The 23971-nt window shown below is 42.6% G+C and overlaps 2 protein-coding genes across 2 annotated transcripts in view; one reads left to right on the top strand and one right to left on the bottom strand.

The window, feature by feature from the left end:
* Nucleotides 1-7756, top strand: part of LOC149469314 (uncharacterized) — a 38215-nt gene extending 30459 nt beyond the window's left edge. Inside the window, exon 2 of the mRNA XM_089669408.1 lies at nt 7068-7756. Coding sequence (XP_089525534.1) covers nt 7068-7756 — 689 coding nt within the window. The remainder of the gene's footprint in view (nt 1-7067) is intronic.
* The window catches only part of SHISA9 (shisa family member 9), a 1225124-nt gene that overhangs the window by 563342 nt on the left and 637811 nt on the right, over nt 1-23971 (bottom strand). The gene's annotated exons all lie outside the window — the stretch shown is intronic.

Genomic DNA, 23971 nt, shown 5'->3' with positions numbered 1-23971 from the left:
CGGAGAGCGCGTTCTGCCAGGATGTCATATGACACCCTCCCAGAGCTGCCTGGATGCAGTGTAGCGTTATTCGGCTATCTGCGGTCGCCCAATAGGTTACCAGCTAGGCCTTCATGGCTAATCTTTGAATACCTGGACATGTATACTGCGTATAATGCATTACATTCTACAATGTGTTGGTGTACATGGTATTACAGTGTGCAATGCGTTGCTGGATTCTGCATGACAGTGGACAGCGTATCACAGTGTGCAATGCGTAGCTCCAGCCTGCATGACAGTGTACAGTGCATTACAGTCTACAATGTGTGGGTGTACACGGTATTACATTGTACAGTGTATTACAGTCTACAATGTGTGGGTGTACACGGTATTACAGTGTGCAATGCGTTGCTCCATCCTGCATGACAGTGTACAGTGCATTACAGTCTACAATGTGTGGGTGTACACGGTATCACAGTGTGCAATGCGTAGCTCTATCCTGCATGACAGTGTACAGTGCATTACAGTCTACAATGTGTGGGTGTACACGGTATTACAGTGTATTACAGTGTGCAATGCGTTGTACACTGCAGTGTGCACTAAAGCATTTTACACTCATGCACTGTACACACTAAAGCATTTTACACTCATGCACTGTACACACTAAAGCATTTTACACTCATGCACTGTACACACTAACGCATTTGACATTTTTAGTGTGCAATGCGTTAGTGTGCAATGCCTTGGACAGTACAATACATGTGCATACCCTGAAAAAGGGTCCTGCACATTTTTGGCCCGGATGCGGTGCAATTTGAGGTGTGCAAAATGTTTGTCTCTAATTGCAACGCACACAAATTGCATGTGATTTGCCCAGGAGTGCGGTGTTAGACCACAATGCATGTATGTGAAGCCAGAATAAAAGGATGTGGATTTTGTCTACTTTTACTTGCGTATGTTAACATTATGTAAGTGCATTTTTTTTCTGTTTAACATGCTATAGAAATGCAACATGCATTTGGATGGAGTGTTTTTGTATGTGCATTTTGGAAGTATTCTAAACACACATTGACCCTAGGGCCACACCATATCTTATGCAGGCCATAGATGGGTCGAAAATTGGCCGATTTTTCGGCCGAAAATAAAATCGGCCGATTTTCGGATCGTTAGTGGGCTATTTGTTCGGCCGTTTTTCGGTATTTTGGCAGATTTTTTTTTCGGTAAAGTTGGAAAACAAAACGGCCGAATTTGCCGATCGGCCGATTTTCGCGGCAATGGGCAAATTGGCCGATTTTTTACTGATAAAAAATCTGCACATGAGCAGTGACCTGCAAGAGGAAGACAAAAAGAAGAAGAGGATGATGATGAAGAAGAGGATGATGATGAAGAGGATGATGATGATGAAGAAGAGGATGATGATGAAGAGGATGAAGATGATGAAGAAGAGGATGAAGAAGAAGAGGATGATGATGATGAAGAAGAAGAAGAAGAAGAGGATGATGATGAAGAAGAAGAAGAGGATGATGATGATGATGAAGAAGAAGAAGAGGATGATGATGAAGAAGAAGAAGAAGAGGATGATGATGATGATGATGAAGAAGAAGAAGAGGATGATGATGATGAAGAAGAGGATGATGATGAAGAGGATGATGAAGAAGATGATGATGAAGAGGATGATGAAGAAGATGATGATGATGATGATGAAGAAGAAGAAGAAGAGGATGATGATGATGAAGAAGAAGAAGAGGATGATGAAGAAGAAGAAGAAGAGGATGATGATGATGATGATGAAGAGGATGATGATGATGATGAAGAGGATGATGATGAAGAAGAAGAGGATGATGATGAAGAATAAGAAGATGATGAAGAAGAGGATGATGATGAAGAGGATGATGATGATGATGATGATGAAGAAGAAGATGATGAAGAAGAGGATGATGATGAAGAGGATGATGAAGAGGATGATGATGAAGAAGAAGAAGAAGATGAAGAAGAAGAAGATGATGATGATGAAGAAGAATAAGAGGATGATGATGAAGAAGAAGAAGAAGAAGAAGAGGATGATGATGATCAAGATGATGAAGAAGAAGAGGATGAAGAAGAAGAGGATGAAGAGGATGAAGAAGAAGAGGATGAAGAAGAAGAGGATGATGATGAAAAAGAAGAGGATGATGATGAAAAAGAAGAAGAGGATGATGATGAAGAAGAAGAAGAGGATGATGATGAAGAAGAAGAAGAAGGATGAAAAATGAGAGGAATTCCAGTATGGCAAAAAGTGTCCCTGCAGAGAGCTCCGCTATTTCTTTGACAGTTCCTTGACATTTACAGCGGTTGCAACATTGTATCTATTTGTTTCCGAATAAAAACATCTGTATCCTAAATGGATACAAATAGATACATTGTTGCTACCGCTGTAAATGTCAAGGAACTGTCAAAGAAATAGCGGAGCTCTCTGCAGAGACACTTTTTGCCGGCTGTAGACGGGATGAAAATCGGCCGATTTTTTTTTTTTTTTTTTTTTTTTACCATTGCTGGTAACGTCGGCCGCTTGAACAACCAATTTTTATTTTTTAAAAGAAAAATCGGCCGTTTTTCTCCCCGTCTATGGCCTGCATAAGCATTAGTGTGCCTGGGGGAGGGGGGGACCTTTGGCCTTTCCAAACACAGTAGATGCTCCAAGAATGTTTCCTTGAACTCTTGAAATGGTTAAAAAGGAAAGACCCTCTAGATAGCCTGCACTGAGAATTGACTGTCATGATGACGTGTCAATGATTATTTGCTCTCATTTTTCAGGAGTGGTACTGCTTGCGGTTGAAGCTGGTAGAAATCCACCTTCACGTCCTCCACTCACCTTCACTCGTGGCCAGTGGATATTTTGTGGCCCCAGGCAAGAACTGGCATCGAGGACCTGCATAATGACCCTGGCATGCCAGAGGTGGTTTGGAAGCAGCACAGCAGTTTGACCATCCTTTTCCTCTATGTTGGTTTTAGGGTGCAGAATTGCTTCTCGTTCGTGAACGGACTGTCGCCGGATATCAGAGTCCCCATATTTTCAAGATATGTTTTAGCCATGTTGGCTTATTTTTATGTTATTTTCCAAGTGTGTCGCACCTAACCGCACAGTAGTGTGGTGCCATGCGTATTTGTGGCTGTGAATGGGGCTGTTTTTAATAGATGTGTGTAGGTGCAACAACGTTTTCATCATGGTACCTGCGCACATCTACATAGGGCATTGCATTTCTTTGCTGTGCTGGAAAATGTGTGTTCTTGCATGCGTTTCTGCACCACCAATGGTGTGAACAAGTCCTAAGGGCTGGTTCACACTATAGAAACAGTCTAGATGTGTTCCTGATGGGTTTTTTTCATGCCCTTTTGGCATGCATGTTTAGTGTGTTCCAGTACATTTTGAATGCGTTTTGGACATGTTTACATTGCATTTTTATATCCCTTCCACTTATTTTTTTCTATTTTCTTTGTATTCAATGTAGTTAGGGACATGTGCGTTTTAGTACATTCAAGGACGTTTCAATGTGTTCCAGTACAGTTCTGTGCAGAAACAATGCAGCGTGGTCAACTTTGTTTACAGCACCTGCAATGCACTGAAAATGCAAGCGCTGATGTGAACTATGACATTGACAACCACATAACCTTCTTTCTGTGCGTTTGTGATGCCGAAAAAAGCAACTGAAACACATGTAGTGTGAACTGGCCCTAAAGTTTATTAGAGGTCAGGGAACGGGACTGACCAGGAATTGTGAATTCAATCAGACTAGTGGTGAGATACAATCAGCAATTGTATAATAATGTGAGATCTGAGCTGTAGCTGATAGAAAATGAGACACATTCACTTGATCAGTAAATAGATAGTTAAAGAGTGGGGCGGTGATCCATAGATTTGCATATGGGACAGGTGATGATGGGGTGGGGGAGGGGGTCAAGTTGTATAAGGAGACAGATTTAAAAGAGAAAAATGTTACAATGAAATATACACGGCATGAAACTTGCACATTTCCTAATTGGCAGAAGAGTACATTCATCCACTTTCTAGTCATTAGGCAAAATCATAATTGTTTGATCAATATTCCTGGCACTGACACAACCCAGAAAATTGATCTCCATTTTTTAGGATGTAGCCATGACTGGGATTAGAACCCATGACCCAAGTGCTGTAAGTTCTGAGCTCTAACCACTAAACCACTGTGGGAGACACAGTTTGAGTTATAATGTAGAATAGTTCCATTGTTTGAAAATGATAGAGCGAGCGCTGGTCAAATTATATAGACTACTAAAATGGTATTACACAAGATAAATATAACCACGAACAGTAGTGCATGAACTCGTGAAAGGTCATCCACCCCTGTGACAGTGTACTACACTATTGAGCACCTTTCTGGCTCCTGTGGCTGAGCTAATTCCTCCCCAGGACCATTTGGGCACCCACCCTGATGGATGGATGGATGGATGGAGCTGGATGACTAACCCATAACTGCCAGCATACCGCTGCACCCCCAGATGTGTGATGTGTATAACCCATGCACATTAATACTTTTGTTCTGGTGAGTGTAGACCAGTCCCAAGGGTGGTTTACCTTTCACAAGTTCATGCACTACTGTCCGTCACGGAGAGACCACACGTGCCATTCATAGGCACTCTCTGAGTTGGTACTCTCACACGAAGGACATTCCATTATTCAGGAATGATTCTATGAACTTATTTTAGCACCATTTACAATATTACATCATTGTTGCAATTCTTTGCACTTTTTGGTTTTTACATGCGTTCATTATTGATCACATGCATTTATAGCGCTGCACTTGTCTTTACCATAGAATAGTTACGTGATTAAAGAGAATGAAGATATATAATTATATTAGGAAATTAGAAGTATATAAATTATTTGAGATATAAGTGTGTAAATGTTTAATATTTGAGTACAGAATGTATGACATTCATTAGTAAATGCATTAGTTTCCTGATCATTTTGGAGACACAGCAAGAAAATAAATAGAAGAAAATAGAAAATTCTAATACAGGTGTATTTATTACATTCTACGAATTCTTTTGCCATCATGAAAACGCCAATGTTAATAAAGCCCGCGCTTGTGCGCCATCTAGCGAACATATCCGGTATTGCACCTAAAAATGTGCCAGTGATAGCAAAGTAGTCAATAGACGCTCGTCAATGAGCTTGCTAGACACTGGTCAGACGACTGATTGATTGACCGGAGTCTGCCTGAATGGTCAGTCTCTGCTATTACACTCACATCTTAGTGAATCAGGGCCTTTGAGTCCCTAGTTATGCCTTTTGGCCTATGTAATGCTCCCGCGACTTTTCAGCACTTCATAAATGATGTTTCGAGATTTGTTGGACCAGTTTGTTATTGCTTATCTGGACGATATCCTTATCTTTTCGGACAACCTGGTGGAGCATCGCAAGCATGTCTGCACTGTATTCAAAAGGTTAAGGATGAACCGACTTTACATCAAACTGGAGAAGTGTGAGTTTGAACGAGCCCAGATCCAGTTCTTGGGATATATCGTTTCTTCAGAAGGAGTGAGCATGGATCCTGAAAAGATCAAGGCAGTGGTGGATTGGACTGCCCCTGGAAACGTTAAGGAAATACAACGATTTATTGGATTTGCAAACTTTTATAGGAAATTCATAAGAAACTTCTCTAAGGTAATAGCACCAATTACACAGCTGACAAAGAAAGGAGTGCCCTTTGCATGGTCAACTGAGGCACAAACTGCTTTTAGTAAGCTAAAGACTCTCTTCACATCTGCACCAATATTGGTACATCCTGATCCTGAGCTACCTTTTATTGTGGAAGTGGATGCCTCAGACTCCGCCGTGGGAGCTATCATTTCTCAGCGACGAGGAGAAAAAATGCAGCTTCATCCCTGTGCTTATTTTTCTCGTTTGATGTCATCTGCTGAAAGGAATTATGACATTGGGAATAAGGAGTTGCTGGCAATTAGGGGAGCCTTTTCCGAATGGAGGCATCTGTTGGAAGGGGCTAAGCATCCTGTGACTGTCTTCACGGATCATAAAAATCTAGAATTCATCCGTTCTGCCAAGAGATTGTCTTCTAGACAAGCACGTTGGTCACTGTTCTTTTCCAGGTTCAATTTTATTATCTCATATCGACCTGGGTCAAGAAACGGAAAGGCTGATGCCTTATCACGAATGTCGTCTGGGCCTCTCCAGGAGAACACTTCTGAATGCACAATCCTGCCTCAAAAGAACTTTCTAGGGGCCACAAGTCCTAAGGCATTCTTGAATCTTCTTAAAGAGGGGTATGAGAATGACCCACTTCTCAATCATCCACCTACGGACATTAACCTGACTTATAAGAATGGCTTTTGGATTCAAGGACATCATCTTTATGTACCTGAATCTGTTCGGGTGGAAGCTCTCAAGTTGGTTCATGATTCCAAACTTGCTGGGCATTTTGGAGTCGCTAAGACCGAAGAACTATTATCACGTTCCTTTTGGTGGCCGGGGTACAAGAAAGATGTCAAACGCTATGTGACCTCATGCTTGACCTGTGCACGCAATAAGATTCCCCGAGCCTCCCCTTTGGGGTTGCTTCAGCCACTCCCTGTTCCGTCAAGACCATGGGGGTCTATTTCTATGGATTTTGTGGTGGATTTACCTCCCTCAAAAGGAATGACCACCATTTTGGTAGTGGTTGACCGTCTCACTAAAATGGCCCATTTTGTTCCAGTTAAGGGGATGCCCACTGCTGAACAGACTGCTGAACTGATGGTTCGAGAAATCTTTAAACTGCATGGAATCCCTGATGATGTGGTGTCTGACAGAGGTGTGCAGTTTACTTCGAAATTCTGGAGAAGTTTTTGCTCAGCCTTAGGTGTTACAATTAATCTGTCCTCTGCTTTTCATCCCCAGTCTAATGGTCAGACTGAGAGAACTAATCAAACAATGGAACAGTATCTTCGATGCTTTGTCACTTATCTTCAGGATGACTGGGTGGACTGTCTTCCCACTGCAGAGTTTGCATACAACAATTCTAAACATAGTTCCACCTCTCAAAGTCCTTTTTACTTAAACGCCGGTTACCATCCAGTTTTTATTCCTGATCTCCCTATCACAACTCCAATCCCTGCTGTTACCAATAGACTAACTATATTGCAGGAGATTCAAGAGAAATTGATTGAGACTTTGAGGGAAGCTCAGGAGTATTACAAAAAGTCTGCAGACAGACACCGGAGAACACTTCCTACTTTTCATGTGGGTGAAAAAGTTTGGTTATCAACAAAGAATTTGAAGGTCCAGGTGCCATCTGCTAAGTTGGGTCAAAAGTTTGTGGGTCCTTTTCAGATTTCTGCCCAAATCAACCCAGTCACCTTTCGCTTACAGCTTCCGGATAGTATGAGGATTCACCCTGTTTTTCATATATCACTACTCAAACCGTTTCAGGAAAATCCTTTCCCTGGAAGAATTTTTCCACCTCCTCCACCTGTTGAGGTACAGGGTGAAGAAGAATTTGTGGTGGAGAAAATCCTTGATTCCAGGATCTTTAGGAATAAGTTACAGTATCTGGTTCAATGGGAAGGATATGGACCAGAAGAAAATTCTTGGGAGCCTGAGGAGAATGTTCATGCTCCTAGACTAACAAGAGAATTCCACCAGAGGTTTCCACACAAGCCTAGTCCTAAGACGTCCAGAGGACGTCCTGGGAGGAGGGGAGTACTGTCAGGGCCTGGACTTGATCCTGGGACTTCTACTGTGTCAGGCAGTAACTCTACTCACTGAGCTACCTAGGATGCTGGACAACACTTTGCCTCATCTATTGGATAATCCTGCCTTGTGCCTTGTTTGCTCTTGAACCTTGAACTCCTTGCTCCTCCCATGAACTTCCTATATAAGCCATGTCCTTGGACTTCCTCCTTGCCAGATTATTGTGCCTTTCCAGCCAATATCCTGCTACTGTTCCTGCTGCTGTCTACACCTCCGCTACTGACCTTTGGCTTGTTTCTGACCACGATTGATCTGCTACCATTTGTGACCGACCCTTGGCTTGTGACCGACTCTGCTTTCGTCTGATCCCTAACCTGTTGATCCGCTATTGGTTCCCAGTCTGCTCATTCCCTGGTGGGGTGATCCTGAGATCTGCGACCTGGTATTAACACGCAGCCCAATCCATCTCCACCATTAGGAGCTCTGGTGAATACCGGTTAATACTTAGACCCCGCACCTCAGGTGAGCCTGCGTCATTCCCAGGGGGATCCGCTGGTGTACCTATCCTGTTGGTTCCAGGTAAGCCTTTTACTGCTATAGCAACTGGTCCCTGAACCTGACCTTACACCGTGACAGTACCAAATTCATTTCCATTGCCTTTCCAGACAGTGGACTAGAGGACAGCAAAGCATACACAAGAAACTTTACTGCTAACTTGATCTGAAAGTAAACCTTTGTTGAAGATAAATATTAGGGTGACCATTGCCAATGTGCTTGTGAACATGTTTGTTGCCTAGCTGTTATACTAACCCACTTTAAAATTATACTGTTGACCTGGACCAAATACTAATGCAAAGAAAAGCACTGGTATGATAGCCAGGCAACTAACATTTGCAGAATAAGAAATTGGTAAAGACAGCGTACATATTTCTCTCCAAAAAACAAGTCTAAGTGAAGTGCCCTCTAATTAATTAACTAGCCCCTTAATGCAACCTTCTATGTTAAAAGCATACTTTCTCTTTGTGTGATCTTCAGTATGCAACCCACTAATGTAGAAGAGAAAGATGGTCAAGGTAGAGTTTGAATAGTTAGGCATATCACATATCAGGCAGTTTGTGGGCAGATGGAGTTCACACTGAATTTCACCCAGCTAAACACTGGCTAGGTATGACTGTCTGAAGTAGCTACAACCTCTTTTGTCCTGTCTAAGAAGATCTTGTAGGTCAGGGTACCTAACCAGGAATTTTTGCACCACCAGGTTGATGACATTTGCCAGCCAAGACACGTATGTGAACTTTCCCTGCTGAGGGGTGGACAGCAGGCTGGTGCCTTTGTCCCACCTAACCTTTCCTGACACAAGATGGTGTGGGGTTAGCTACCTTTGTCCTTGCTGGGATTACAGAATCTCTGTCTCAGTGTGACTCCTGTCCCCTAGGCATACCAGCTGAAAAACTGTGTGACAGCACGTTCCCTGAGCCATTGCATAGCCTCATGATTGCTTGGGGGAAGCTGGTGCTGGAGGATGACTCACCAGAAGAGAGTATTGAGGAGGTGGGGGTGAAGGTCCCCTTCACCAGGTGTCATAATGTGCAGCAGCACAACCAACTCCAGCAGTGTATCCTATTCTGCATCCTTCCAGGGGCCAGCAAAGTGATCCAGTGAGCTGTGAATGAGATACAACATTCCTGTCCATACTTACTGGACATCATGTCTGTGGTCAGGTGTGCAACCATAACCTTCCACATGATAGTGGAACGCAGGTGTGATAGACTGCCTGGCACCCTGCCTTGGTGCTTCCATCAGAAAACTGCTTCCTAGCTAGTGGGACACAGGTCCAAGGTATTATAGCTGGGACTTTCACCCAAGAACTAGATGATACTAGCTTAGGTGCAACTGGAACTCTTTATTGAACAGAAATACAGGTATTTCTACATTTCAGAAATAGGGGTAGTTCCCACATGAACAGCAAAAACAAACATTATATACTGGGCTAAACATCCCACATGTATTATGAGGTTAAGTTGGCACAAGACTAATCCCATAATGTAGGAACCTCCAGGAGGACTGGCCAACAGACAGAAACAATAGGTGACTCAATTAACTTAATTAACAATGAAAAAAACACACAATGGTAAACACATAATACCTTCAAAAACAGATTACAGCAAGAGATTTCAGCATTAGGTTGTTTTGAGCTCATTATATTAACACCTGCCCTGAGTCTCTGCGTCTAGGAAGGGGGTTGAAGCAGTCAATGCTGGTTTAGGCACAGAGGCCTCACATTTGTATCCAGATCCTCCAGTTCCCAGAGTCTGTGTGTTTTGGGGAGACAAGGACATGAATCAGAAGTATAACTACTCCAAAGGTCCCCCCATGCACACACCTCCCAAAGAATAGAGCCCACTTAGAGGCCTATGATTAGTATTAAAAAAGCTAGCCTGCAGTCCCCTCAAAAAGCCCCTGTCCTGGTTGAGTCTGTCACATCAGGCATGACCTTACAGGTGAAAAAATGGTATTTGTGAACTAGCTATTGCATTACAGCACAGGCTACAAATTTCAGGAAGGGGGCAGACTCCACCAGCTAAAATAGCAGCAGCTGTAAAGCAAGTAATTTTGCTAAGTGGACATTTAGATTGTGGGCATAGGGGGGCTGGGGAAGTACCTTTTCTTATGTTCCTGCAGCTGAAGCACATTATGTGGCTTGCTCAGTGTAAAAGCTGGAGACAGCATTGTGGGATTGGCAGAATCAAAGCATGGTTGAAGCCTACACTTGCCCCTTCTCTGCATAGCCAAATGTTGACCCTATTTTCCACTGGGAGTGCCATAAGGTAAACCTCTGACACATCTTGAAATTGAGGGTGCTAATTAGGAAACTTGTATAGAAGGGAAAGAGATCCAAAAGGAGGAGCTGGAAAGGGAATGAAGACTGTGGCTCTTTTGCTTTCAACTTCTAGCATGCATGTGTTTTGTGGTGCATAATCAAATGTTTCTTCATACATGCTTTTATTACCATGCTTGAGATGCTGGTGATAGATACTGTAAATGAAGAAGGTGCAGTGTGCAGCATATGTGTTGAATAAGGCTTACACATCCGAGCTACAGTGGTAGGAACATTAGTGTCAATTACTTCTCCCTTTCTGTTGTCTCCTTCCTCTATGCTTCTATTGCTCTCCTCCTCAAGTTCAGATGTAATTAATTGTGCATCCTCTTGCAGCAAGTGGCTTTAACTATGTTTGAAAAATTCAGCTATGTCATTTTGCAGGAAAAGACAGAAATAACGGTGGATGAGGAGGAAAAACAGTGTGCCTTGTAGCTGAAGATGACAAGCGAGGTACTGTGAGTCCAGAAAACAGATAAGGAGGATGCCATTATTTCCTTCTTGATCATGCAAACTTACCACCACTTTGGCCTGTGAATATACATGCTGTTCATGCAAAAAAAAAAAACACTGCGGGGCTCCACTGTAAACAAAATGCAGCTTTTGCAGTGTCACTAACAATTTCAGGCTGCGATTACTGACCCCATAAAAAAATTAAAAGATCCAGACAAAAATAAAAGCAAATAAAAAGTAAAAAGGTGCAAAAAAAAACTAATAACTAAAACACTTAACAATTAAGTACCCCTTAAAAAAAACTACTTGAACACAAAGTAAATAAAAAAGAAAAAAAAGGAGGAGAACATTTACAAAACTCTCCCAAATTAAAGGAATGTGGGAACAGCAGCAATAGAGAAAAAGCCGTTGTTGTTGGCACACGCACAAAAGTAGCTCTAAAATGGACCGTTGTGTCTTATGAAATCACAGTGAATGCAGGTCGGCTTGCATTTTGGGCCCCCTTCACGTGACGGGTCCATTCAGATGATCTACTCACCCCTAAAGACCGTTAATACTAGTCTACCTGTGGTCTGATCCAGTCCACTAAAAAAAAAAACAAGAAGAGGATCCACCCAAGTGGATCGGAGGGCAGTCGGGGGTAAATGGACAGTGGAGTACATTTACTACCAGCCTCCCGCTGAGCAGAGAGGCCTCCATGTCCATGTTCATGTCCGCTCTGCATAAACTGAGTGGACACGGGTGGCTCATCCGTGGGCAGTTTCCCTGCTGATCAAAACAAAGTCTGTCCTATTTGAAAGGGGCCTCACTCTCCCTAGCCCCACAAACTGCAATTTACTGCAAATAATCACTGGTAATGCATAGCTACATTGACTAAATCATTGTATATACTACACATATAGCTCTAGGGTATCACAATGCACTATAAGTCTCACACTGACAAAGAACTGCTGGGAAAGCAGATTTGTATACCATTGGATTTGGCAGAAAACCATCACTGGCAGAAGTCTTGCACCTGATCTTTGATTAGAGGTGGCATGACCAAAGGTCAGCTGCAAGTCTTTGGAAAGATGGCTTTTTGCAAAGTACTATAGGATATTGGGCTAGGGAATTCCTTCTATACATTCCCAAAGTTCAGATTCAATCCAAACTGTATGAACACAGAGTATTTGATCCAAACTTGGGTTTTGTCTGAGTATGAGTTCATCCCTAATAGCAAAAAAAAAGCGGAATACTTCTGTAGTAAAATGTTTATAAATGTATTCTGTTATTTGTGACACATTTAAGTGAATTTCATTTTGAACAGCTCTTTATATTTTCTTCAACCAGCTGAATATGCACATATGCTATAGCTGTTAACATTTCAGGGTATGCAGTCTTACTGTTTTAATCAACAGTTTCATAACTGAGAAATGAAGAATGCAAAGTTATTATGTCCTTAAATGACTGGGTTTCTCTTTCCAAGAATTATACAGAGTTCGGTTTTTGTTTTGACAATGAATGAACGGTTGGCTTTGCATGTGTGTGTTTTCAAGTACACGTTGTGACAAATGTCCCTATGGGACATTTGTCACTAGCTTTTTTTGATGGTACTGTGCTGGTGCTGGGAGTGTAAGTAGGTGAGCTACTAAATGAATAAATAGAATTATGCTATGGTTTTGTTTTCTGTCTACTTCTGTTTATCATGAGGAACAATAATATGTTATCTTGGAGACAAAGCGTGAAGAAAGAAAATTAACAGATTGCATCTGGATCTCAAATATAACATTTCTGCACTTTTCTAACTCTCTTCCCATTATCAAATAGAGGAACGTTTATTTCTTGCACTAGGTGAATGCACAACCAAAACAGCACAATGAACACCTAAAATCACCACAATTGTATTGGACGTATTATTTTTTATAGTTAAGATATTAAAAGATCACATTGAACGCTTGAAAAGCCAGTTTTATTGGACTTATTTTTTATGATTTACACATTTTTGCAGTGCATAGATTTATGCTACAAGTTTGTGAAGAAGTGCTGTTTTATACTCTGAAAGTTAATATATTATAAAATGCCTTTTCCAGGTCAGTCTATACATAGTCAGCCCAGAGGAGCTCAGGTGCAGAACAAGGCTTGTTCCCAGTATTAACAACTTAAAAGCAAAAGAAAAAGTCAAGACCCTTTGTTTACTATATCTCTTTGCCAAAGCTTTGAGCTGAGAAAATAAGTCAGAGCTTTATTATGTATCCTGTGTTAATTTCAAATTAGCATAAAAAGAAAAAGAGACCATACCAGGCTTAATTCTTATAAGCATATGTACAGTGGGGCAAAAAAGTATTTAGTCAGCCACCAATTGTGCAAGTTCTCCCACTTAAAAAGATGGGAGAGGCCTGTAGTTGGTATCATAGGTAGACCTCAACTATGAGAGACAAAATGAGAAAAAAAATCCAGACAATCACATTGGCTGATTTGGAAAGAATTTATTTGCAAATTATGGTGGAAAATAAGTATTTGGTCACCTACAAACAAGATTTCTGGCTCTCACAGTCCTGTACCTTCTTCTTTAAGAGGCTCATCTGTCCTGCACTCATTACCTGTATCAATGGCACCTGTTTGAACTTGTTATCAGTATAAAAAGACACCTGTCCACAACCTCAAACAGTCACACTCCAAACTCCACTATGGTGAAGACCAAAGAGCTGTCGAAGAACACCAGAAACAAAATTGTAGACCTGCACCAAGCTGGGAAGACTGAATCTGCAATAGGCAAGGAGCTTGGTGTGAACAAATCAACTGTGGTAGCAATAATTAGAAAATGGAAGACATACAAGACCACTGATAATCTCCCTCGATCTGGGGCTCCACGCAAGACCCCGTGGGGTCAAAATGATCACAAAAATGGTGAGCAAAAATCCCAGGACCACACGGGGGGACCTAGTGAATGACCTGCAGAGAGCTGGGACCAACGTAACAAAGGCTACCATCAGTAACACACTACGCCGCCAGGAACTCAGATCCTGTAGTGCCAGACGTGTCCCCCTGCTTAAGCCAGTACATGTCCGGGCCCGTCTGAAGTTTGCCAGAGAGCATTTGGATGATCCAGAAGAGGATTGGGCGAATGTCATATGGTCAGATGAAACCAAAATAGAACTGTTTGGTAGAAACACAACTCTTCGTGTTTGGAGGAGAGAGAATGCTGAGTTGCATCCAGAGAACACCATACCTACTGTGAAGCATGCGGGTGGCAACATCATGCTTTGGGGCTGTTTCTCCGCAAAGGGACCAGGATGACTGATCCATGTTCAGGTCCGAATGAATGGGACCATGTATCGTGAGATTTTGAGTGCAAACCTCCTTCCATCAGCAAGGGCATTGAAGATGAAACGTGGCTGGGTCTTCCAACATGACAATGATCCCAAACATACCGCCCGGACAACGAAGGAGTGGCTTCACAAGTAAACCTTTTGAGGGAGTTGAAAGTCCGTGTTGCCCAGCGACAGCCCCAAAACATCACTGCTCTAGAGGAGATCTGCATGGAGGAATGGGCCAACATACCAACAACAGTGTGTGCCAACCTTGTGAAGACTTACAGGAAACGTTTGACCTCTGTCATTGCCAACAAAGGATATATAACAAAGTATTGAGATGAACTTTTGATATTGACCAAATACTTATTTTCCACCATAATTTGCAAATAAATTCTTTCCAAATCAGCCAATGTGATTCTCTGGATTTTTTTTCTCATTTTGTCTCTCATAGTTGAGGTCTACCTATGATGCCAATTACAGGCCTCTCTCATCTTTTTAAGTGGGAGAACTTGCACAATTGGTGGCTGACTAAATACTTTTTTGCCCCACTGTATGTAAGGGGAGGAGAGCACACCACGAACATTTGTATCAAAGACATTCCTCGCATAAAAGAATGGTTTTGGCTCAACATCTCACACCCAAATAATTCAAATGTCAAAGTGAAATGTTATCATTTAGATGCCGACAGAAATCATTGACTGCGCTGATGATCTTTATATGTTAAAAAGAAGAAACAAGACAAGTTACACACATACATAAACCCATTTAAAAGAATTTATGGGTCAAAGGTCATGTCCATAAATCTATTGGACTAAATGAAATCTATATATCTGTTTCATTACTCAATATTCATGTTATATCAATAAGACTGAGGGCTCTCAGAATGAAAGGGACAGGCATAAAAAGTAAGAAAAAATAGAAAAGGGGCCGCTCAATAAAATTATGCAGCTGCTAAATAGATGTTTCCACCAATCAGTCCATTGTTCACACTATATCTATAATATGCTGAATCATTAGGACTCAAAGCATGGTACTGTGGTACAAACCAAAATGGGTGCTGGTATATTGGACATTGGAAAGCAACCGACTGGTAAATCCACTGGATAAATTGTGTTTGAGCTGTTCTAGATAAATATATATGGCCGTGAGACGTCCCAACCAAAGAGTAGACAGCTGAATGTGGTCCAGAGAAGGAAATAATATTTATTGTAATGGCTCTTTGTCGATGTATATCAGCCAAGATACATATAAACATGAACCTCCCTCACACAAGTAGCCACTTGAAATGTTGTTTGCACCTGCTTATTTGGGAGCCACCAATGCAAACATCAACAACAAATATATCTCCCATATGTATGGTGACTCCATCCTAGAGTGAGAATCACAGATGGTCTAAGAGTGTAAGATTAGTGGCCATATATAAGCCTCTGATGCAGCCGGGGGTCCGGTTAAACCGGTCAGGCGGGGTCATTGGTCTTGCCAGGGTCTATGATGGACTATTCTATGGACTGATAAGTATACATTCCTCATTTACTTTTGAATGGGGGGCAACTCTTTGAATAATGGAATGGAATGGAATGTGGCCACTAATCTGCGCAGTCAATGATCTCCGTCGGCATCTAAATTATAACATTTCACTTTGGCATTTGAATTATTTGCTTTTGAGTTGTTGAGCCAAAACCATTCTTTTATGTGAGGAATGTCTATGATAATTTCAAATTAGGCAGTAAATTTTTTGGTGAACACAGTGTGCTATCTTCCCTTGTTCTTTACTATGGACACCTTTTGTTACACTTACAAAAATGCAAAATTGTGAAACTGCACTTGTGGAAAGAACTAACACTCAGGAAAAGCAGCGCATGCAATATTGGATACTCCGTAAAAAACTGAAATAACTAAAAAAGGTTCAGTACTAATCCAAAATTACTATGATAATTACAAGTGATAAAACATACAGTATAAACAGCAAAAATAGACTCCATGGCCCTGATTCACTATTGGGCGTGGGCGCATATTTATGGGCTTAAGCCCAATTTTCATGGGCGTCCGTCCATTTTTGACCCTGCAACCTAATTCACTATTGAGCAGAGCCCATAAGCAGACGCCCAATCTAATTCACAAAAAGACACACGCCCGGAATCAGACTCACAAAAGCAGACTTGCTAAGAAGCACGTCTAACACCATGAAAAATCACTGTAGAGACATGTTCACTTAGAAATTTGCTTTGCCAAATATCAGGACTTCACTTTAAACAATATCTGCTATTTCCAAAAAAATTAAGAATGTGTTAAAAAACGTTTTTCTCAAGGAAATCGACACAGTAAAAATCTAGATGCCCGTGCAGTGTCTTTGGCAGATAGAACTGAGCATGTGCAGAACACATTTTAGTCCTCTGCCATGGGCGTTTGCTTTTTAGCCACTGACTAATAGTGAATCTGATTGTGGATTCCTCTGACAGCCGGCACTCGGTCGCGACTACTGTGTTTAATAAACAGCATTAAGTATATCTTCATGTAATCTAATTAGATTTCCTTCGTTTTAGTGATTATATTTTTGTTTCTTATCCTTTATAATTATTTCTGTTATGATTTTACTTATTTTGAAGGTCTAGATAAAATTTATTTTGAAAGCTGAATGTAAAAATAAAGGTCCGCAATAAAAAAAAATAAAATAAAAATAACAGCGTGGGTCCCCCCTCTCATCCATACCAAGCCCTTCGGGTCTGGTATGGATATCAAGGGGGAACTCCATGCTGAAATTTAAAAAAAAAACAGCGTGGGTCCCCCTCAATATCCATACCAGACCTTTATCCGAGCATGCAGCCCGGCAGGTCAGGAAAGGGGGGGGGGGGACGAGCGAGCGCCCCCCCCCCTCCTGAACCATACCAGGCCACATGCCCTCAACATGGGGGGGTGCTTTGGGGCAGGGGGGCTCCCCCCCCCAAAGCACCTTGTCCCCATGTTGATGAGGACAAGGGCCTCTTCCCCACAACCCTGGCCGGTGGTTGTGGGGGTCTGCGGGCGGGGGGCTTATCAGAATCTGGAAGCCCCCTTTAACAAGGGGGCCCCCAGATCCCGCCCCCCCCCCCTACGTGAATGATTCTGCGGTACACGGTCCGCAGACTCATTCACAAAAAAACTAAGTGTGGTGTAAAAAAAACACAGTACAGGGTCTTTGACAAGTCCTTTATTAAAACAATGTCCCCCGAAGTAGATCCAACGTCAATCACGGCGGCGGCAGGGACCCGAAAAAAGAAAAAAAAAAAAAGGTTCCGCTCCAGTCCGAGGCTTCCAGCCTAGTGAAGAAGAGGCTAGCTGACAGTTCTTATATAGGTATGGGGCGGGGCCAGCCGGGCACATCATCCCCGCCCCTTACCTATTTGAGAAATGTCACCCTGTCTCTCCACTGAGGCTAACTAGCTGAATGCAGGAGACAGTCTGACATTTCTTATATAGGTATGGGGCGGGGCCAGCCGGGAACAGCAAGCATGTGACATGGGGCGGGTCACTCAGATGATGTCCCCGGCTGGCCCCGCCCCATACCTATATAAGAACTGTCAGCTAGCCTCTTCTTCACTAGGCTGGAAGCCTCCGACGGGAGCGGAACTTTTATTTTTTTTTTCGGGTCCCTGCCGCCGCCGCGATTGACGTTGGATCTACTTCGGGGGACATTGTTTTAATAAAGGACTTGTCAAAGACCCTGTACTGTGTTTTTTTTACACCACACTTAGTTTTTTTGTGAATGAGTCTGCGGACCGTGTACCGCAGAATCATTCACGTAGGGGGGGGGGGCGGGATCTGGGGGCCCCCTTGTTAAAGGGGGCTTCCAGATTCTGATAAGCCCCCCGCCCGCAGACCCCCACAACCACCGGCCAGGGTTGTGGGGAAGAGGCCCTTGTCCTCATCAACATGGGGACAAGGTGCTTTGGGGGGGGAGCCCCCCCTGCCCCAAAGCACCCCCCCCCATGTTGAGGGCATGTGGCCTGGTATGGTTCAGGAGGGGGGGTGCTCGCTCGTCCCCCCCCCCTTCCCTGACCTGCCGGGCTGCATGCTTGGATAAGGGTCTGGTATGGATATTGAGGGGACCCACGCTGTTTTTTTTTTTACATTTCGACGTGGAGTTCCCCCTTAATATCCATACTAGATCCGAAGGGCTTGGTACAGATGGGAGGGGGGACCCACGCTTTTTTTCTATTATTTATGCAATAAAGGGAATTATTTTACATTCAGCTGTCAGTGGGGAACCCCGCTGACAGATGAAACATTAACTCATGGCTGTCGCTCCTACAATCCCGCATGAGTTATGTTATCAACTCATGCGGCGTTTTAGTAGTGAAAACCAATGCAGCGCTCATGTTTCAGCTGTCGGCGGATTTCCCCACTGACAGTTGAATGTCAAAGTATTGCAGGGATTTAGAAACAGTTCTTTAAATAACTGGCGTGGGGTCCCCCCTCCCATCCATACTAAGCCCTTCGGGTCTCGTATGGATGTTAAGGGGTACCTCCACGCTGAAATTAAATAAAAAACAGCATGGGGTACCCCCCAAAATCCATAACACATACTTATCCGAGCATGCAGCCCGGCAGGTCAGGAAAGGGGGGGGGGACGAGCGAGCGCCTCCCCCCCTCCTGAACCATACCAGGCCACATGCCCATACCAAATTATTCAAACATTTGTAAACAGACCAATTAACTGAAATGGTTTGGCATTTGTACCCCAAATATGACGTTCCCTGAGGCGTTGGTAAACCGAGGTACGCCTGTATTAGTATTGCAATCCTTTGTATTGGGATACATAGAACCATCATACATGTGAATTGGCAACATAGCACAACATTTGTGTCACATTGGAGATATCTGGCTAGTTAAACTGACCATGCCCAGGGACCTAGGATTGATTCACAGCACAGAAATACAGGCTGGGTTAGCAATGTAGCTCCGTGGGTTAGCGGTTAGCACTGCTGCCTCACAACTCTAGGGTTGTCGGTTCGAATCCCAACCCCGGCGAGGTAGTAGCATGATCTCCGTGTGTGGCTGTCTTCACATACATGTTCTGGCAACATCTTTGCATTCTGTCTAAATGATCCCTAAAATGTGAATTAGAATGAGGCCTTGTCTGTTGAAACACCTTCAAAGCTGCACCTTATGTGAATGTCATACAATGGTATAAGATAAGGGCCTGAATCACTAATAGATTTGATAATGATGGTTTACACTCCACCCACTTTTGTGAAGGATTTGGCAAGCAAAGAGCTGACAGAGAGAGAGAAGAGTGAGACGAAGAAGAGTGAGCAAGAGATACATATGAAGAGTGATAAAGAGAGACATTCAGAAGAGTGAGCGAGAGAGAAGAGCGAGCCAGTGAGACGAAGAAGAGTGAGCGAGAGAGAAGAGCGAGCCAGTGAGACGAAGAAGAGTGAGCGAGAGATACATACTGAGGAGTGATAAAGAGAGACATTCAGAAGAGTGAGCGAGAGAGAAAAGACTCGGTTGGTGAATCCACACATCAAACTTGTCACAAATCCTGGCGTGCATTTTTCCCCCAAATGCATAGCAGACCCTTATCCCAGCAGGCAGGTACCGCACGCCTTCAAAGATTTATTTCCTTTGTTGATTTTCCTGCTTCGCTCACACTATATGCAATTGAAAATTACTCTTTAAGTTGCCAATTTTACTGTGTTTTCTAGAGAATTACTAACTAGTTGTGTTTTCAATTGTGTGTAGCATTGCGATTTCTATTTGAGTCTAGATGTTAAATTGCTAATAAATGGCCACAATTCTCAAATACCTTTGAACTCTCGCTGCAACAAATGGTGTATGTTAATACACTCACATTCATTATATCCAATATCAGGTACGATGTCAATGCACAAATCGCACCTGAAATTGCACACCCTGGATGTGACTTGTCATGTGATTGGCATGGCCAGCAGCTTGCTCTTTGCATGGCAAATTGCACCCAATGTTACTGGGGGCCAACACCACTGTCACATCTAATCCGATGCGGCAATTGTCCAACTTACAGTGAAGTTGCACGAGTTCACAATCCAATTGGATGTGAACAGAGCCTACAGTGGCCAATAGGGTGCGACTTGGTCTACGATTTGCAAGTCGCCTGTCATGCCAATTGCATGGCAATCGCAAACAATGTTACTGGGGGCTACCCGGTCACATTAAAGCAGATTTCTAAGTGGTGTTATTGACACCACAGTCACATCATGTGACTTGCATAGAAGTTGCATGATTTCAAAGTCGGGGTACATGGTGATTTCAAGTGCAATTTGCAAGACATTCGACATCGATCTCTCAGCAAATTGCATGAAAAGTAGTGTATTCATTACTCTATTATTACTTGCGGCTCCTACCAAGTTTGAACCACAACAATATGAACGCTCCAATAGCGTGCACATTGAGTGGGACTTGGCATGTGATTTGCACAACATGCAAGCTGTAAATCGTCTGCAAAGTCGCACCCTATTGTCTGCTATTAGAGTGACCACATGGGTGCGTTTCAAACACTGATTTCTATAGTAGTACATGTACTACTTTAGTGGCAATTTGCATAGAGATCTGTGTCAGATGTCTTGAAAATTGCATTGAAATGGTCAACTTTACTGTAAGTTGCATGATTTGTAAATCAGCTTTGCCCAGAGTGTAATGTTTGGTGATGTTTGATTTCTGGAGTGTTTTACCAATTGATGGGAAATTCACCATACTAGTCAAATCGATTTGTCATTTTCAGTATTGCATACAAGATGTGGTCATGTGACTGTCTTAACTCATGCGAGAATCTGGAGGGAATTGTGACCATAGTAGCAATAAAGGTTCCAATTGGGGTTCCCTTTTACATCCCTGCTCAATGTTCTGTTGTATGCTGCACACGTACATTTCACTGTATATATCTTTCTGATTTGTGGGGCCTGTATACCAAGGGTTAATGCAGGTAGGAAGCGGATTCATCAGGTGAAAACACTTTCACTGACCAAACTAAGGTCAGTGGTGGGTGTGGCTTCATTGGGTGTGGGGCCTTGTTTGGCACGCTCCAAATACAACCTAGCTTATATAAAGATGTGCAGTAGGGAGTGATTTGGCCTGTTACTAGGCCGGGTGCTTTGTGACTAAGTCCTTGCTTGTAGTGGATTGGGGGAGGAAGAGATTTTGTGCTGAATTGCCCCAGACACCACTCAGGCTGTGTTTGGAAGTGGGCTGGAAATGTTTGCATATTTTTGGCCTTGTAAAGTGTGTTTGTGTGTTATTGCACAATGATTGTGTTTTTTTTCTCTTTGCATTGAAAGCCTCACACATGTCAATCGTTTTGTTTAAAATCTGCTCTTGTTTTAATTTTGCTTGCTTATTTAGACTCAAATGCTTTTTTCTTACAAACCTGCTGACAAATGTATGTGTAGGGTGTTTGTAGAGGTGGGAGGGGTTTTTCACATATGTCTTGTTTTCTTTATATTTTGATGTGTAGACTTTTTTTGTGAATGGATCTTTATACTAAATGATTGTGTAAGTAAACCTTATGTGCACGAAAATGTTACTTGATTCATCTTCCCCTTTGTTTCCTGCTATAACCTGAGCACACACAGTTCATTAGAAGTATCTTTAGATTGTAAGCTCTTATGAGCAGGAGTGTTTTCTTTTTGCCACATCAATCCTATTTTTGTGACTCACCAAGATATTGACTGTACCTACTTGTTCCTGCTGACCTAATAAATGAAGATATATTTGATCAATAAATGTTTCACCGATGTTTTTGTGTTTATTTTATGTTCAATATATGAACAACCTTAATAGTTACTTTGTATACTTATATAATCTGCTCAAATGTAGCTTGTAAGAGCGTGAATATGCAAGTGGGTGCAAACTGGCTTTTTCAAAACCAAACAAAAAAAATAAAAAACCTGCTTGCACCACAATATTGTTATGTACTAATGAATATGTCACATTCACTGTGCAGCCAGCTACAGGTTTTCTACAATTTGATTTACAGTAATAAAATAGTCCCCACTGTATGTTGATTTTTGGCCTTTGGCAACAAATATATATTAGCCAAGGTTTAAAAAGAAAAAAATCACTAAAACACACATTCGCGAAAGCTATCATAGCCGTGCATAGAAATGAGCGATCGTGCATAGATATGCGCGATCGTGCACAAATAAACGCCAAACAGGTGTCCCCCATGGCGCACGAGCAGCTATCCTCCTGGAAGTCCGTCATCTGGTGCGCGCGCACCCGGAAGTGGTTGTTGGGAGTGTAAGTGGATGAGAAGTGGTTGGAGGTTTTGTGTTGGTTGAAAATTTTGATAACTTTATTGGCATTTGGACATGGCGAGAGCACAGTTCTCAACTGAGGAGATGATCCTTATATGTAAAGTAACTGTGGCCATTGCAAATATGTTTATAACATGTGAGGGACAAGTAATTGTAATTTTGTGGGTGGGGCCTAGCAGAATCTCACTTGGTGCACATGCTACTTATCTGTACATTAGCTCCTGGGTATTGATGGGTCAATGATATTAACCACTTGCCTACTGGGTACTCCTACCCCCTTCCTGTCCTGGCCAATTTTCATCTTTCTGCACTGTTACCCTTTGAATGACAATTGTGCGGTCATGCCACATTGTACCCATCTTAAATTTGTATCAGTTTTTTCAGACAAATAGAGCTTTCTTTGGGTGGTATTGACTTGCTGCTGTGAGTTTCACTTTTTGCTCGATAAACCACAAAATAGCTCATAATGAATAAAAGTCTGTTTATATTATAACATTTGGTAAACTGGTAATTTAGCAACACTGATGTGCGTTGATGAGGCGGCACTGCTGGCCACAGGTGGGCGGAACTGTTGGGTGGCACTGGTGGGCACTGATCATCGGGGCCGACCCCTGCTTTGATAACTGCTGGTTCTCGGCAGTACTTTCCACACATTCTGACAGCGTGATGAAAGTGCAGCCAAGACCCGGCAAATGCATTTCCCGGTGATCAGCGTGTCATTGGACATGGCTGATCACATGGTAAAAAGCCGCTGTGATTGGTCTTTACCACATCACGTGATCAGCTGTGTCCTTAGGACACAGCAATCATGGAGAGCGCGTTCTGCCAGGATGTCATATGACACCCTCCTAGAGCTGCCTGGATGCAGTGTAGCGTTATTCGGCTATCTGCGGTCGCCAAACAGGTAACCAGCTAGGCCTTCATGGCTAATCTTTGAATATCTGGACATGTATACTGCGTATAATGCATTACATTCTACAATGTGTTGGTGTACATGGTATAACAGTGTGCAATGCATTGCTGGATTCTGCATGACAGTGGACAGCGTATCACAGTGTGCAATGCGTAGCTCCAGCCTGCATGACAGTGTACAGTGCATTACAGTCTACAATGTGTGGGTGTACACGGTATCACAGTGTGCAATGCGTTGCTCCATCCTGCATGACAGAGTACAGTGCATTACAGTCTACAATGTGTGGGTGTACACGGTATTACTTTGTACAGAGTATTACAGTGTGCAATGCGTTGTACACTGCAGTGTGCACTAAAGCATTTTACACTCATGCACTGTACACACTAACGCATTTGACATTTCTAGTGTGCAATGCGTTCGTGTGCAATGCCTTGGACAGTACAATGCATTTGCAGTATTGGTGTATGTTTATTAAGCACA

The sequence above is a fragment of the Staurois parvus genome, unplaced genomic scaffold (genome assembly GCF_062004578.1).
Source record: "Staurois parvus isolate SC_StPar_1 unplaced genomic scaffold, SC_StPar_1.0 ptg000075l, whole genome shotgun sequence".
Classification (NCBI taxonomy): domain Eukaryota; kingdom Metazoa; phylum Chordata; class Amphibia; order Anura; family Ranidae; genus Staurois; species Staurois parvus.
This window is presented reverse-complemented; position numbering and strand designations above follow the sequence as displayed.